Source organism: Myodes glareolus, chromosome 14, assembly GCF_982192425.1.
Source record: "Myodes glareolus chromosome 14, mMyoGla1.1, whole genome shotgun sequence".
In the NCBI taxonomy this organism is placed as follows: Eukaryota; Metazoa; Chordata; class Mammalia; order Rodentia; family Cricetidae; genus Myodes; species Myodes glareolus.
In genome coordinates, this window is record NC_142039.1 from 50,374,978 (window position 1) to 50,391,750 (window position 16,773).

A 16,773-nucleotide genomic window follows, 5' to 3' on the forward strand; every position below is an offset into this window, starting at 1 on the left:
TAGGTCCATTTAATTTGTGTTGTTAAACTCCAGTTAATTCCAGATGACTCTGACACATGATCCTTCCACCTCTGCCTCCCAAGTGCTAGATGAACATGTCTGTACCATCATGCTCAGCTTTTCCAGGCTCGGGCATTTTTACTATAGCAACAGTATACCAACCAAGGGTGAGCAACAAAAGCTGCAAGCTTTCATCTCCCTTTCCTCATATCAACTCCTAAATCCCACATCTCTAAATGGTACCCACTGTGTCACCACAGCTTGGCAGTATGTGAGCAGCATCAGGGAAGTCAGCAGAGATCCTGGCTGCTGTAAAACTCCACAAAGATCATGGAAAGTCCTTCTCACCATCCCTTAGAGTCCCAACACGACTCTTTAACACAGATCATGCCCCTTTCAAATTGTTCCCCTCCTGGTGAATGCTTCTACTCTATTTCCAGCAAGTGACAAGTACAACCACAGAAATCCGTCACTTTTGTATTTGTAAAACTTGTCACTAATTAGAAAGTCACCTGGAGTTCATTCATGCAGCTGTGCTCAATTATATTCCTTTGAATGGCCTAATATTTCCAACCCCTTGGAAAGTGGACAGATAAATCTAAAGATGTATATGTGTCATACCATATGACAGGGCTAACAGATATATGAGGAAATGAGCTTTTCTCCCTGGGCTGAGTCCCTCCTCACCCCACATATCTGGCGTACACAAATTTGGCACACATTTCTATAGAGACGGTCTAAGGCATGTCCCTGCTGCCCACTCCTCACTGGCTTCACTGGCTTTTTTTTAACATAGAGTGGAATAAGAACCCAATACTGTCAACAGAAGCACTGCTTCTCTTCTCATGTCACAGGGGACACACAGCTGCCTGCGTTGACAGCCACAGCATCCTCCAGCAGGATGAACTCTGTAGCAACATTACAACTCCCAGAAATGCAGTTTCTGATCATAGAAAAATCCTTGGGATGTAGAATGCACTTTATTTCAAAATTGTCATTGCACTTATGGATAAGGTCACTTAGGTCGCAGGCAAACCATGGAGAAAGGATAAAAGACTGACAGGAACACCTTATCCTCAGGGAGAGGAGAACCGGCCACAGAACAGAATAGCATTGGTCTTAACATGCTGAATGAAGAAAAGGAAGGGGTGGTCGGCACAGAAACGGGGGGTGAACATGGCGCACCTCAACATCATGATGGCCGCTGTAGCAGCCGCAGCCTCTGTGCCCTCCTCATTGACCTCGACAAAGGACTTATGCACAACCTTGGACAGAGACAAGCCTTGCTTGGAAGATATTCCAGAAAAGTCTGCCCTGCCCTCAAAGGCATCGGTCATGCCCAGCTTGCACAGGAAGTTCTTCATGTCATAATTCTCCTCCAGTTTAAACCGTGGGAGGAAAACCTCCACCTCTTCTTTGTCCATCATATCCAGCCTCGTCCACTCTGTGAATTTCTCATAAGTTATTTCCTTTTCCACCTAGAAGAGAGTTGAAGACTTTAGGACAATGTTGTCACACGGGGCACTTGAGACGATGGGGAGGCTCTACACTGCCCAGGATGTGTGGCTTTAAGTTAATACAGTAGCTGGGCGAGGTAGGGTTCAGCTCAGTGGTGAGTGTTTATCAAGCAGACTCCAGGTTCTGGGTTCTACCCCTGCCTCACAAACAAAGGAAAGATAAAAATATGATCATGGGAGCCTAGGAGAGCCGCCCTGCAGAAACACAAATGCCACTCTTTCTCCCTCACAGCTCCATCAAGGTCTCGTGATCATTACCGTGCTCAGCTCAACGTGCTCGTCTGGGAGCATGATGATCATGTTCAGCTCGTTGCCAGCATAGGGAAGCAACAGAATCTTGGTGAATATCTCCCCAATATAGGTCGTTTGGAAGGTAGACTTCTTAAACATCATTTGCACAGGTTTCTCCTCATTCTGTGAAGGAGAGACAAATATTAAGTTGAAAGGAGACACAAGTAACACATCGGGCCATATTCAATCAAGGAGGTCACTGCAACTAGGAATACTTGCTTTTTTATTATATTATAAATGTATGAGTGTTCAGCCTGAACGTATGTATGTGTACCACCTGACTAAATGCATTTAGTGTATGCATATTTCAGAAGAGGGTATCAAATTCCCCGGGAACTGGAGTTATGGATGGTTATGAGACACCAGTATGGTACTGGATTTGAACTCTGATTATCTTCAAGAACATGTGTTTCTAATAATCGTCCAGCCATCTCTCCTGCCTTAGGTACATATTCTTAAACTGACTTCTGTAGTAGTTTATCAGCCTCTCAAACACTTGCTTAGCCCTTACACGCCCCCAAAAGTCCCTTCTTCAAGGCTTGGTCCTCAGGTGTGCTAGATTGAGAGGAGGTCGAAGTCTGTTTGTTTGAGACAAAGTCTCACTATGTAGCCCTAGTTCGCCTAAAATTGCTACACAGGCCAGGCTAGCCTTGAAGTCAGAGAGCTACCGGCTTCTGCCTCCCAAGTATTGTGATTAAAGGTATGCACAACCATGCCTGGCATAGGAGTAGAATCTTCTAAGGGGTGGGTCCGGAGGGAGGTGTTTATGTCATTAGGATGTGCACTGAAAAGGATTTTGGGATCCTGGACTTTTTCCTTTCTCTCACTTCCTAACCTTGGCGTGAGTCATTTTACTCCAGCACCTGCTCCTAGAATCCCATTCCAGCACCTTCAGAACAGGCCCCAAAACAATGGGTTCATCTCATCACAGACTTAAACATCTAACACTGAGTCAAATAAACCCTGTCTCTTACTGAGGTGGCCATCTCCACACTTTAATGTCAGAAAGCTGACTGACCCAATCTCTAAACACCTGTGATGTCCTGGGCCAACAAGGCCCAACAAGAGAAACATTCTTTTCTCTTGGGGTCCCATTCATTCTCATGATTCTGAACAAAATTCCCAAACTCACTGTTCTAGCCAGGACTTCTCCCTGAACTCAGAAATATATTTTATACTCTATTTGACTCCTGCTCTTTGGTATTCCTTTGTTGGCTGTCCCTTTGAAACAGAACCAAAACCTGACTTTATTTTTAAACCTCCACCTGAATAAGCATAGCCCTGGGCTACAGTGATGACCTCTTTGTCACTGATCCCAGCACAGCGGCCATAGGTCCTAGCACAGTGCAAGTGAGACCACACCACTGTGTACACTCTAGCAGGAACAATAGTAAATTAAAATTCTTAACACGGCACAGAATAGAAAAAGAGCCCACACTGCTTCCTATTCTGCTCCTCTCTCTTTTCTTTGATCCACTATAGTCACAGGACTGTTTACAGTACTGAGGGTAACTAGATTAAGCCTTTTTCTGCCCAGCGAACTGGGTCTCAAACCTGGAACATTCCTCATATTTCCTGGTGTCTGTCACACACCATCTTCCCAGTGAAGTTCCTCAGTAGCTCTCCCCTGAACCACACCCAAGCACAGCATCCTGCCACCTCCTCTGTATGAATGCCCCTCGATCAAAGAATGGATAAGGAAAATGTGGTACATTTACACAATGGAGTACTACACAACAGAAAAAAAATGACATCTTGAATTTTGCAGGCAAATGGATGGACTTTGAAAACATCATGTTGAGTGAGGTAACCCAACCCAGAAAGATAATTATCACATGTATTTAAATACATATATTACTGTATTAATATATGTATTTATATTAATACATTTAAATACATATATCACATGTACTAAATACATATATCACTGATACATGTTTTTAAACATAAAGCATAGAAAACCAGCCCACAAATCACAATCCCAGAGATCCAGACAACAATGAGGACCCTAAGAGAGACATACATAGATCTAATCTACATGGGTGTAGAAAAAGACAAGATCTCCTGAGTAAATTGGGAGCATGGGAACCTTGAGAGAAGGTTTAAGGGAAGGGGAGAGGCAGGGAGGGAAATGGAGAAAAATGAAGTGCTCAATAAAATCAATTAAAAAAATAAAAAGAATGGGAAAGGTCTCCGACAGAGGCTTCTTGCTCTCAGCCCTTTGTCCTTCCCTGTGGACTGCTGAGTCAGGGTCAAAGTACTGGTGTGAGCCTGAGGACAAAGGCCCCATGATAAATGTGGTAGAGCAGGAAAGGAGAGTCAGGTCCCAAGAGCATCACCCTGTGCAGGAAGCCCCAGGCTCCACCCATTTCCAGCCTTCCAGGTGAATGATGAATCTGTGTGCTTTCAACTATAGTCATCGAGGGTTTCTCTTGCTTGCAGCTGAAGGAAGTTTTAAGGTATATCTTGTCAATGACTGATTCCAAAGACAGAAATACTTTAATGAGGGGGAAAAAAAGAACAGTTTTTTAAAAGAATAAATCTTGAAATATAATGCATTTCCTGAAAAACTGAAGGTACAAATTCAAGTTTGTCTGGGAGATCTAAAGTCTGGTTAATGATCCAAAATGTAATTAATTTGTTTTGTCAGCCTACCAGGAGAGAGAAAGAGAGTGAGTGAGTGACAAAAAGAGAGAGAGAGACTAACTAGATATCATTACCAAATAAAAAATAAAAGAGAGAGAGAGAGAGAAACACCAGCAAATATCATACTCCAACCAGGAAGAGGTTGAATATAGAGTCTATCCCATATAAACATCCTTTGTGTGAATGTAGAGTCTATCCCATATAAACATCCTTTCTGTGATTATCTGTAAGAAAAAAAAAATCTGTGCTTCTCCCATAAGAGTAAGACCAACCATAAACCAGGCATTCATTAAACAGTTGTTTGCCCTCTGCTGTTTTTCCAGCAGGGTGAGAATGGTTATTTTCCCCCTGCAATGTTTTGTGGCACCCAGCTGGAGTTGTGTCCTCTGAAGGAGGGAGAAGACACGAAACAGCACTTCTAGGAAGACACGGAAAAGAAAGGACTGTGCACCACTGAGGGGAATCTCCAGGAATGCGCTGCATTCGGGGCCACAAGGAGCCTGAGACAGCACAGCTGGAGTTCAGACCTTCCTATCTCCGAAGTCACATGATAGGCTGTTTCAAGTATACTGCAGCCGCAGCAGCTGCCAGGGACACCATGACCAGTGACAGGAGCAGGGCCATGCAGACTGCAGGCACCAGTGACAACATGCAGAAGGGAAGGGGAAGAGAAAGGCCTCAGAGATGAGAGAGGGAGCTCTAGCTGCAGAGCTGCCCAGAGACATGAGGGGCATGGGCTACATGAAGCAGCCTCCTTGTGTTTCAGAAGCCAATGTGAACGGGGGACCTTGCCCAGGACTTTCCTCAGTTACTGCTCTGTGTTTACCTTGGAGACTTTGAAAGGCATCTCCCGGGTGTTCCCTTTGTCAAACTGTTTCTCCCAGTTTCCTTTAAAGTAGATGGCATTTACAAGGACCAGCAGAGTGTCTGAATCCACCGTGCCTGGAGATAGCAACTCTTGGATTTTATCTGAAAGAAAGAATTTTTAAAAAAAAAAAAAAAAGGAATTAAAAACACATGGTAGTTGGTTGAGAATGGCTTCCATAGGCTCATATATTTGAATGCTTGTTGCCCAGTTAATGGAATTATTTGGAAAGGATTAGAAGGTTTGGCCTTGTTGGGGAAGGTATGTTGTTTTCAGATTTCAAAAGCCCACAGCAGGCCCAGTCTCTCTCTGTCTGCTGCCTGTGGATCAGGATGTAGCTGCCACTGCTCCAGTGCCTGTCTGTTCCCTGCCATGATGACCATAAACTAACTCTTCTAAAACTATAAGCAAACCAATTTGATGCTTTCTTTTATAAGGATTGCCTTAGTCATGGTGTCTCTTCACAGCAATAGAACAATGGCAAAGACAAGACCCAATCAGCTAACAGCGTTGGCTGACACATGCAAAGGGCTGATAGGCAAAGGGCCCCACCTCCTGCTCTGGTCAGGAGTATGGATAAAAGATTTCACTCTCTCTCAAAATAGAAGGACATTTGTACTTAAAGCAACAACCCTGGCATCAAGAAGACATTATTTTTGTTTCTGAAGATTTATTTTTAATTGACCTGTGTGTGTGTGTGTGTGTGTGTGTGTGTGTGTGTGTGTGTGTGTCATGCTGATGTCCACAGAGGCACAAAGGGTTAGATCCCCTGGAACTGAAATTATAGGAAGTTGGTATAGACGCCGGAAACCGATTCAGCTCCTCTGCAAAGCAGTCTGTGTTCTTAACTGCTGAGCCATCTCTCCAGCATCAAAGTCAAACTCCTTTAAAAAAATAAAAAGTTTTAAAGAAAAGAAAAATAAGTCCAAAAGACTCTGGTAAGAAAAAAATCACTACTGAAATAAACACATAAATTTAATGCTGAACAGGCAGCTGGAATTTAAAGCAACGCTTGAGCTGGAAAGACACAATTTGTGCCTACAACTTAAAGACAGAAACTTTAGACTGTTTTAACATAGACTGGTTACAAATTCAAATTTTAAAAATACTTGAAGTAATAGATATATTTATCTTGATCTGAACTTTAGAGAATGCACATTGAAAATTATATAAAAAATTGTCAACATGCATATTTATGTATTAGCTTAAAAATAAATTGAAAGTAGAATAGCAGTTATAAAATGGACCTTATGCCTGGCAGTGGTGGTGCATGCCTTTACTCCCATCAATTGGGAGGCAGAGGCAGGCAGCTCTCAATAAGTTCAAGGCCAGCCTGGTCTACAAAGCAAGTTCGAGGACAGTCAGGACTGTTAGAGAGAAAACCTGTCTCAGAAAAAAAAAAAGAAAGAAAAGAAAAAGAGGACCTTGCAATCTGCAACCACAGGTAAATGGAGGTTTGTCCCAGCATCTAAAGACATGCTAGATAATTACAGAAGGGAGCATCACCATCAGAGAAGAAAGAGCTGTAGACCTAGAATGAAAGCATTCTTCATTCTTTGTAAAAACATTTAAAAATAAAAATAAGAAGGGCTGGAGAGATGGCACAGAGGTTAAGAGCATTGCCTGTTCTTCCAAAGGTCCTAAGTTCAATTCCCAGCAACCACATGGTGGCTCACAACCATCTGTAATGAGGTCTGGTGCCCTCTTCTGGCCTGCAGGCATGCAAGCAGACAGAATACTGTATACATAATCAATCAATCAATAAATTTTTTTAAAAAAAAAAAGAAACAGAGGGAGGGACAGTTGGAGGGAGAAATCTAGGATCGAGAGACAGCAGATTGGTAGGTTTTCAAAGAGGTGTATCAAATATTGGGAGACATCATAGAGACACTTTTAAAAGCTGGGAAAAGTCAAATGGAGTGGCATATCATTTAGTCCCACCACTAGGAGCCAGGTTGAGTTTGAAGCCAGCCCAGTCTATACAATAGGATGTAAGTCACCAGTGCTACAGAATGAGCCACTCTGTCTTTAAAAAAATAAAGGAATAGGAAAAAGCCATACAAAGTGTTAGACATGATCTTATTGCCTAACTGTGGGTTAGTGGGAAAAACTGCCATCAGGAACAGCTTTCTGAACAAGCAACAGCCAAAACTTCATTCAAACTCCAACACAGGATGAACCCAAGGTGCGCATGGCAGTAATTCCCATCTTGCTTCATACCGCTTCACTGTGGCCTTGATGATGAGTACACACAAGCACTTTGTACTGTGCATGCCATTGTATTTATCCTATAAAATGCAATGCCCTCAAACACTGCATAAAATATCTGAGCTCATATTCAAAATCATATTAGGAATACAGTGTTTGTGGTCTACACACAAAGTTTTCTACTCATATAAAGACGAAATAGCTTCATTAGGAAAAATAGACTTTCACTGTTCTTGTACTCATTCTCAGCGTGTAAGAATCAAATTATTACATCTTTGGGGAGATGAAGAAATAATTGAATGATAAAATATCATATAGCACCTACATCAGGTGGCTCATGACTGCCTGTGACTCCAATTTCAGAGGACTTGGCACTCTCTGGCCTCTGTAAGCACCTCCAGGCATAAGATGCATATAAATGTGTGCAGGCATATACACATACATATAAAGACTTTTTAAAGTTTTAATTCATTATATCTTTGGATTGTATTGTGAAGATAAACTCTTCTACCTCATTAGTATGCAATTTTTGCTTCATCTTTAATTATGAGAAAAATATATGTACATCACACCTATTTTAAAACATAGGTCTATAGATTTATTATCTAAATGTATACCTGTTTTATAGACTATAGAAGGTTACATAAAAATTTCTCAGGCAAAAAGGAGTTATGATGGGTAGTTTAAGAACTCTGATTTAGGAGTTGGGCATGGTAGTGCACACCTTTAGTTCCAGCACTCAGGAGGCAGATATAAAAAGATCCGAGTTTAAGGCCAGCCTGGTCAACAGAGTGAGATTCAGGAAGCCAGGGCTACAGAGAGAAACCATGTCCTGGAAAAAAAAAAAGAACAAAAAAGAGTTCTGACTTGTGATTTAGGGTTGAAGATGCAGATCAATGTTAGAGTACTTTGCATAGCATATGCAACACCTTGGTTTCAATTCCCAGGCATGGCAAAAAGAAGTCCTGATTTAAAGACCAAAGGCCATCATTGTTTACATTTGAAGCTCTTGTGAAGGCATGAACAACATGATTGTCAACAATAGACTACAAAGCCAGGAATGATGACGCATTCCTTTAATCTTAGCACTGGAGAGGCAGAGGGAGGTGGACCTCTGAGTTTGAAGCCAGCTTGGTGAACAGAGTGAGTTTCAGCCAAGTCTACACAGCGAGACCCTGTCTCAAATAAACAAACAAATAAATAAAAAAAATAGGCTAGACACAGATAGATGGCCTGACAGGTAAAGGTGATTGCTAACAACGCTAACGAACTGAGTAGAATCCCTAGGACCCAGAAGTAAAAAGAGAAAACCAACTCCTGTGAGTTGTCCTGACTGCAGGTGCGCACAGATATACACAAACACTCAATAAACAAACAATCAAATACACCATTTTCAAAAGTAGGCTAACTACTTAACAGGGACCGGGGTGTAGTTCAGGGGCAGAGGTCCTGCTCAGCAAGCTCAGGGCCCTGGATTCAAGCCCCAGCTCTGTAAACAAACAGTATAGAACAACACTGTGTTCACCTTCTGTCTTTTTGGCGACCCAGGTGTTGATGTGCTGTCGGGACTGCTCTGTATCACCCTTAAAGTCCAGCTCTTCCATCTCTGCTTCGTAGAACTTGCGGCAGGAATCTTTAAAAGACTGAGACAGAGCAACATGATTACACAGTCACTAACGGCATCAGCACCAACAGCCTCCATCCTTGAAGCACAAAAGCAGAAAAGCAAATTTTTATGATGTACAGATGTGACTTGCAAATTAATACGTGGAAGGAGTATAAAATCCAACCTTCCTGCGTCCAGCCTTCTTTAACCACAGTTTATTAATGAGGTAAGATGGTGGTTGGTGGACTGAGAACCACTGAAAAGCATGATGAACAGCTGCAACCTTGTAACTGAGGCTCAAGGACGTAACTGGGAAGATGCTCAGATGCAGGACTTATACGACTGTCACTCTCATAGTTCACCACATGGGAGGAGTGAGGCTTAACCCCACAAGAGCTACAGCATTTTGCACTGTGCACAGGCTGGACCTTCTACCGAAGTTTTCCATGCTAACAGGAATACAGAAGTGCATCATTTGAAATAGAGTCACCTAAAGCCGCAGAACACCAGGGAATGACCATAGAAGCTATAAAACTGAATATTTCATTTTAATTTATTTTACTTCATGATATGGAATTTGAACAGCTATGTGTCCATAGTCACCATCTCAGAAAGGTCATTTTCAGGGAGTGAGCAATTCACAAAAACACAATGCATGCTGAGATGGGGTTCAGTGGTACAGCGCAGAGATGGAAGACCAGTCAGGAAAGCACCAGGTCTTAAAGGGAACCAAAGACAAACAGAAGTTCAAGCCATTTGCAGATATATTCTGTAAAATGACAATGACATTGATGACCACCCACATTCTGCCATGTTGGTGCAAAAGAAAACTCCATACAGTGTAAATGGGCTGGAACACCCACTATGCTGACAGTGTATATGTTATGCATATTGAGATATCTCAATATTTCTATGAAATAACTCATTTCTTGGTCATGTATTTAATTCCTCTTTGAGAGAACTGTATTCATTTTTAATTTGTGTATTTATGTGTGTACACATAAATCTATGTACACATGTGTATGTCTGGATATGAACACATGTGTGTGCAAGTATTTGTGAAGTCTCAGTTAGAAAGTGACTTGAAGTATCTTTCTCAAGAGCTCTGAACGTTATCTGTTGAGACAGCCTCTCACTGAACCTGGAGCTCTGAATGCAGCTGGCCAGGCTGCCCAGTGCCCCCCAGGAATCCACCCCTCTCTTTATCTCCCTGTACTAAGGTGACAGACAGGAAACTTCATGTTGGGTTTTTATGTGGGTGCTGAGGAGCTGAACTTGGGTCTTCGTGCTTTCATACCAGTCATTTTGTTTACCAAAAGAGCTATCTCTTCAGGCCCTGAGGAAACAGAATTATGATACAGGATTTCAACACTGCCGTCTGGGTAGCAGCTGTGTGGCCTTAGGAGAGCTAGCCTCTCTACACCACTCCTCAACCACTGTAAATGAGAAGACAGCAGTGGGTACACCTCAAGGGTTGCCGTTAGATCTGGAGAGATTATTTTATTATTTAAATTATTATATATATTTTATGTGAATGAGTACGATGCCTACATGTATATCAGTGTACCATATGTACCTCAGTTCTTCAAGGCCCAGAAGGAACTTAAGATTTCTCACAGCTATAGTTACAGATGTTTGTGAGCAGTCATGTGGATACTTGAAATAGGACCTGAGTTCTACTCAGGAGTTTTCAGGTTTCAGATTTTTTTGGATTTAGTGATCTTGAACTTGAGTATTCAAAAAAGAAAAAAAAACAATAAAAGTTTCCAATCTCAAGATCAAAATTTAAAAGATTAAACTTGCACAAGTCCCTTACAGGAATAGCAATGAACACTCTGCTGGTATCTCTGGCCATTTGGGAGAGCAATGAGCAATACATCTTCTTTCTACAACTGTATCTGACCTCAACACTTGCACATGGGCATGAAACCTCATTCAGTAACTCACTGCTTGTGATGGCCCGCACTGCCACCCGTACACAAGTGGTTCACTATGTCACCAAATATCTATACTCAGGACGATCCGATGTTGAATAATAATGCTGATCATTGCTTGGGCTGTGGGTCAGAGGTAGAGTTGGGGCTTAGCTATCTGAGATCCTGGGTTCCATCTCTCACACTAACAATAACAGTAAAAATATTGAAACAGAATCACTCGATACTGAGATTCAAAGAAGGAAAAAAAACCACAAAAAAAATACACATAAGAAAATTCTCACCAACTAAATTTCTATATGTGCAGAACACACATATCACCCTATATAAAAATTTCTTATTTATGAAGGGGCAAAGGTAGAGGATGGCTCCTGCTTAGATAGTCTGTACAATAAGAATATACTCTCATGTCATTCCAAAGCATGTAAACAAACACAGAACCACATTAGTGGCGAGGTAGTAGGATGAATCCTTAGCCTCTGAGAACCTACGTACCACATGATACTTACTGCTAGAAGGTCACAAGTCTTCTCTCCAAAGAGCTTATTAGCTGTTTTGAGCAAGTATTGTGTGCCAGTCTTGTTCACTTCAGTGAGAAGTGACTGGAAGCCCTGGTGGACATCTCCACCTCCATTGCCGCTGCACTTATCCAAAGAGAGTGCCTGGAATCAACAGATGAAAACACAGCTTCAGCAGGTCCAGCTATAGGGAATGAGTCAACACTAAACCCATCCTCAAAATCTTATAGATCCTTCCTGCCACTCAAAGAACCACCTAATCAAAGATGAAAGTACCTAGACTGTTCCCTCCCAAGGGTCCTCCCCTGTACCCTGTCAGCCCTGGACTGAGCACAAAGAGCCCTTCACAAGACCAGTTCTTCATGCCCCCTAACTGTGCTCTGGCTTCAAGCATGGCTATCAGCCAGACCTCCTAAAACTCAAGTGCAGCCAGTTCTGATCTCAGATCACGCTGTGTCCTCACTGCTCTAGAGTCCAGACTGGTCCCAGCACTGCCTGCCCAACAGAAGGAGGAGAGGAGCCCTGTCCCAGGCTGGGTTTTTAAAAGGTCTGGCAGCTGCCACATTTGTGCTCTTGTTTCCAGGCACCATGGTGGAAGGAACCCAAGCCATCCTGCAGGAGGCCACCTGGGACACCCTGGAGTAACTGCACCACGGACAGCAGCTTGAAAGAGAAGCAAGATCCCAGCCAACAGTGAGCACCTCGGTGCCAGACCTGAGATACAATTCCATAGACCTTCGAAGCCTCTGAAAACGCTATGCAAATGACTTCAGCTGCTCCCATAGGAAACAGGTAAACTGCCTACAGTGGCTCTAATAGCTTGGAATTAAAAGACAAAAAGAGTGTAAACTGAAGGCAAGCCTCTGTGCCCTAACTCTCTTCAGGCAGGAGGCAGGCTGGGGAAGAAAAGAACATAGAGTGTCTTGCAAAAATGGAAAGAAAGGTGCTGCCAAATGTTAACCCAGAACGCAAAGTCACAGCCGAAGGTAGTCTCCTCCTCTAATCCAGGACAGCCTTTTCTCTGCAGTTCAGACACCTCTGTAGCTAAAGCACTCAGTCCAAGAAGAGCCCTAATGGACATGTCCCTGGTCTTCCAGTCAAGGCTGACCCCATTCGAGTATTCCTTACCTGTGAAAAAGCTAAGATTCATTAGGGCCAGAGAGAAGACAGTGGGCATCACAGAGGACCCTGGCAACACCCTTTGGTATTTTACTCAAGCTAACCCTCACTTACATACTGTGAGCACCGAGGAGTCAGTGATAGGGCCCTAACAGGTATAGGGTGCATCCTTCCTCTCAAGTCTCCAACCATAGCCCTCTGCCATTTTATTACATTTGTTCCTCAAGATGGATTTTTCTTGAGACTGAGAATGTGGGGTGGTGCGGGAGAATTATCTGTATTCTGTCAATCATATTTTAATAAAACGCTGATTGGCCAGGCAGGCAGTATAGGCGGGAAAGCCAGACAGGAAGTAGGGGTGGAGCAAAGAGACTGGGAGTATTCTGGAAGCAGAAGCTCTCTCTCAGTCACTCCTGTACAGACCACCGAAGAGGCAGCATGTAACTTGCCCAGCAGAGAAAGGTACGGAGCCATTATGGCTAACATAGATGAGAATAATGGGTTAATATAAGTTATAAGAGTTAACAAGAAGCCTGACCTAATGAGCCAATCAGTTTATAACCTTATGGAGTCTTGTGTGTGATTTTCTTTGTTGCTTGCCGGCTGTTGGGGTACTGGGAGGGACAGAAACCCCAACAAGCCGGCCCCCTCATACTACAGTGGGGAACCAGCTCAACTGACACTCCATGGTATTTAGCTGCTGTGAAACGTGTGCTGCTTACCTGAATCATCTGGCTTGCAGTGTTTCCCTTTGCCCCCATGAAGACCATGGCCAGGGCTGAGGAGATGCTCATGGGTGAGAAAAACACATTTTTCGAGCTATCTTCACCCAGGATTTTCAAAAGGTTTAAGGCAAAGGTGCCATTTGCTTCCCGAAGAGCATCCATGATAGTGAGCCTGGAATGAGGAATTAAAATCAGTATCACATAAATACGGGCTGATGTGCAGGCTGCTTCTTCACCCTCACTCACACAGAGATGCTGGGGCTCAGTGAAAAAAGGGGAAATCCCCACCTGGAAAGTAAAGGGATGTGCAGGAAGTGATACAGCCCTGCTGGGTTAACTCGGGTCAGTGCCTGACCCACCAGCCAGGGCGTCCACAAGTGCAGCAGTGCAGCCTAGAAGCAGTGCAGCTCTAGAAGCAGTGCCTGGCAGCTCTGACATCATTCACACGCAGCTGTCAAATTCCTTTTCCCCAGTTAGACAGTACAACAGTTCTATGATTTCCCATCAGCTCCCCTGATGCTGGGAACTCAGAGCATGGGAAAGGGAAGTAACAGGCTACAGGAAAGAGAAGGTACCCAGTTTTAGTGATGAGAGCAGAATACACATCACAGCTTTACAGCTAGAGATGTAGTCAGCTGATCAAAGAACCCAAAGACACCCAGGTTCCAAACCCTGAAACTTGGGAAAGTTTTTTCACACTGTAAGAGACTTTGCAGTAAGGATTATGGATCTTGAAATGAAATACCTTGCACAATTCAAATAGCGACTAAATGGAGAGGAATGTTAAGTGGAAGATAGGAAAGAAGAAATTAATTCAGAGAAATGGGTTCTTTAGAACAAAGGACTGTGGCCAGCCATGATACTGGCAATCACAGTTCTGGAGAAGCTATGGAAGAATGCTCTCTATTTCAAGACTGGTTGGGATGCAAATGGAGAGGAAGAATGGGTTGAGGGAGGATATCAGTACAAATTATTTTAATTGAGAATAGTAAAGGAGCACAAACCAGTAGTGACAGTGTAACAATCCCAGGCACAGCAGGGAGACCACATAAACCCCCAGAGACCAAGAGATGTCTAGGCAAATCTGACTTCATTACCAGGCTTATTTTAGTGGTTTCCAGGAGGCGTTCATATCCACAGTCAAGCATTCTACTCTTTTTTAATTATATGGATTTTTCATATCAAGTAGTATTTATTGGCCATGTGAGTGACAGGACTCTTAGACCCTTGCTCTGTGAATACTATATAGCTCATACCTATTCACATATATTATCTGCTCTGGGCCCAAACACATTCTTGTTTTGCTATTTATTTCCTTATTTTGATGCAACACTTTGTACAACTTCTTTCTAAGGAAGAATACAGATATTCTGGTTTCTTCAACATCTGAAAATTCATTTTTCCATGCCACTGAGTTTGACAGGGTCTATAAAAGTTACATGTGACTTTGCATCCAGTTCTTTCAGCTATGGCACCACTACTTCCTAGCTACCAGTTTTGCTGTTTGAGGGCATGATAATATACTGACCTCATATCCTCAGATCCCCTTTCCAACCTCAACTCTGAAAGCTTATGAACTTATTCTTATTTTTGATATTCAGAAACATCCACTTTTGTGTCCCTCTCTGAGCTTAACTCATGCATTTTGCTGGGTTCTTGGGGAACCCTTTCAAACTAGCACATGAAGAAAATTTCCCCTTCACTCCGGAGAGTTTTGAATGTACTGCTCATTTCTCAGAGACTGACTCTGTGCTCTCTCTTCTGCATCACCCATATGTCAGAGGCTAAACTCTTGAACTGACCTCACCCAGGATCTCCCTAACATGTGCTGCTGTGATAAAACACCCCAACAAAAGCAACTTCAGTGAGGGCTGCCTTTGGTTCATAGCTCCTCATACCTCCAGAGGTCAGGGGGAGATGAATGTCTGTGCATCTAGTTTTCTACATTTTATGCATCCTGGAAAATGGAGCCTCCCACTTTTATTGGTAGGTCTTCAAACCTCAGCTCATTTGATAAGGACAATCCCTCAGAGGTCTGGCCAAAACACTGACCTAATCAGGACAGTAGCTCATGGTGTTCCTAAGTATTATCTCCTAAGTGATTCCTGAACCTGTCACCAGCCTTCTCCAAGCCCAGGAACACACAAAGAATAGCATTTGTATGGCACTGTGAGTCCAGTGGCTACAGAGATGACTGGCTGAGAACCACAGCTAAGCAATCAGTCAAATATCTATTCCCTCTCACCAGCATAAGGACCCAGCACACAGCTGAAAGGTCTGCAAAGACTGACTGCTTGGCTTAACCCCAGGTCCAGCAAACTCAAAAACAAAGGGTTTGTGCCCCATGTGGTCCTATATCCTTATGGTCTCTTCTTGCCAGAACTGGGAAGGTGAGGCACACAATGTTGATTACTCTAATTTCATCTGCTGCTACTGGCCTGAGACAGTTGTAACTCCCTGAACTAATTTAAATGTGTTTTGGGCATTAAATGGCCTAATAGAATCTTAAGTACAGTCATTCCTGGATATCAGCTGGTATCTGAAGATGCCAAAATCCTCAACTGCTCAATTTACATACGTAAAATAATATTTGACCTAATCAATGTACATGCTGCTATGTACTTTAAATGGCCGGGAGATGAGTGAATACCCAACACAATGTAAACACCAGATAAATGGTCCTGTTACCATACACTGTACAATTTAGAAAGCAAGAAAGGGAAGAGGGTCTGAATATGTCTATACAGCTCAGGCTGGCCTCAAACTCTTATCCCCCTGCCTCAGCCTCCTGAGTGCTGGCTGGGATTACAGGTGTGCAGTAACACGGTTCAGTTCTCTTACAATGTTTTCTGGCACATTTTGATTTCTATGTGCTATTTCATGCTGACTTCATCTGAAATTCATGTATGGCAATGGTAGGTATAGGAAGCCAAATAAACTTGGTGTATTTGAGCCAAGAGTGACCCAAATGCACCCACTCTGTATGATGACACCAGTTATAATAGTGCATACAATCACTCAGGGCAGCCATGAAACACCGGGACACTCCCCATGTACACTGATAACAGTGATAACATGTGCCCCAGCACTGTGAAGTTAGTCCCTGATCACACAATCTCCAAAGGTTACTTGATACATCAAATTCCACACCCAAGTCCTAAACTACTGGAGGAAGGAAACGGGCAGCCTCAGGAAGAGTCCTATTACAAGCAATCGCCTCCCAAGTAAGCCAGAAAATATTAAGTGCCAAGCCTCACCCAGCTTTCCCTCCCACCCAGCTTCCCGACACCACATGAATGTTAGATTCCCATCTTTTTGACTTTCAAACAAATCTAAGCAGTAAG

The 16,773-nt window shown here is 43.0% G+C and overlaps 1 protein-coding gene across 2 annotated transcripts in view; it reads right to left on the bottom strand.

The window, feature by feature from the left end:
• Positions 1-961: 961 nt before the first annotated feature.
• Positions 962-16,773, bottom strand: part of LOC125397756 (serpin B6) — a 77,157-nt gene continuing 61,345 nt past the window's right edge. For both annotated transcript variants that reach the window (XM_087896521.1, XM_087896522.1), the window contains 6 exons: positions 13,427-13,601; positions 11,577-11,729; positions 9,053-9,170; positions 5,281-5,423; positions 1,776-1,931; positions 962-1,478 (listed from right to left, as the gene is read on the bottom strand). In XM_087896521.1, the coding sequence (XP_087752647.1) occupies positions 1,077-1,478; positions 1,776-1,931; positions 5,281-5,423; positions 9,053-9,170; positions 11,577-11,729; positions 13,427-13,591 (1,137 nt within the window). In that variant the 5' untranslated portion in view covers positions 13,592-13,601 and the 3' untranslated portion in view covers positions 962-1,076. The remainder of the gene's footprint in view (positions 1,479-1,775; positions 1,932-5,280; positions 5,424-9,052; positions 9,171-11,576; positions 11,730-13,426; positions 13,602-16,773) is intronic.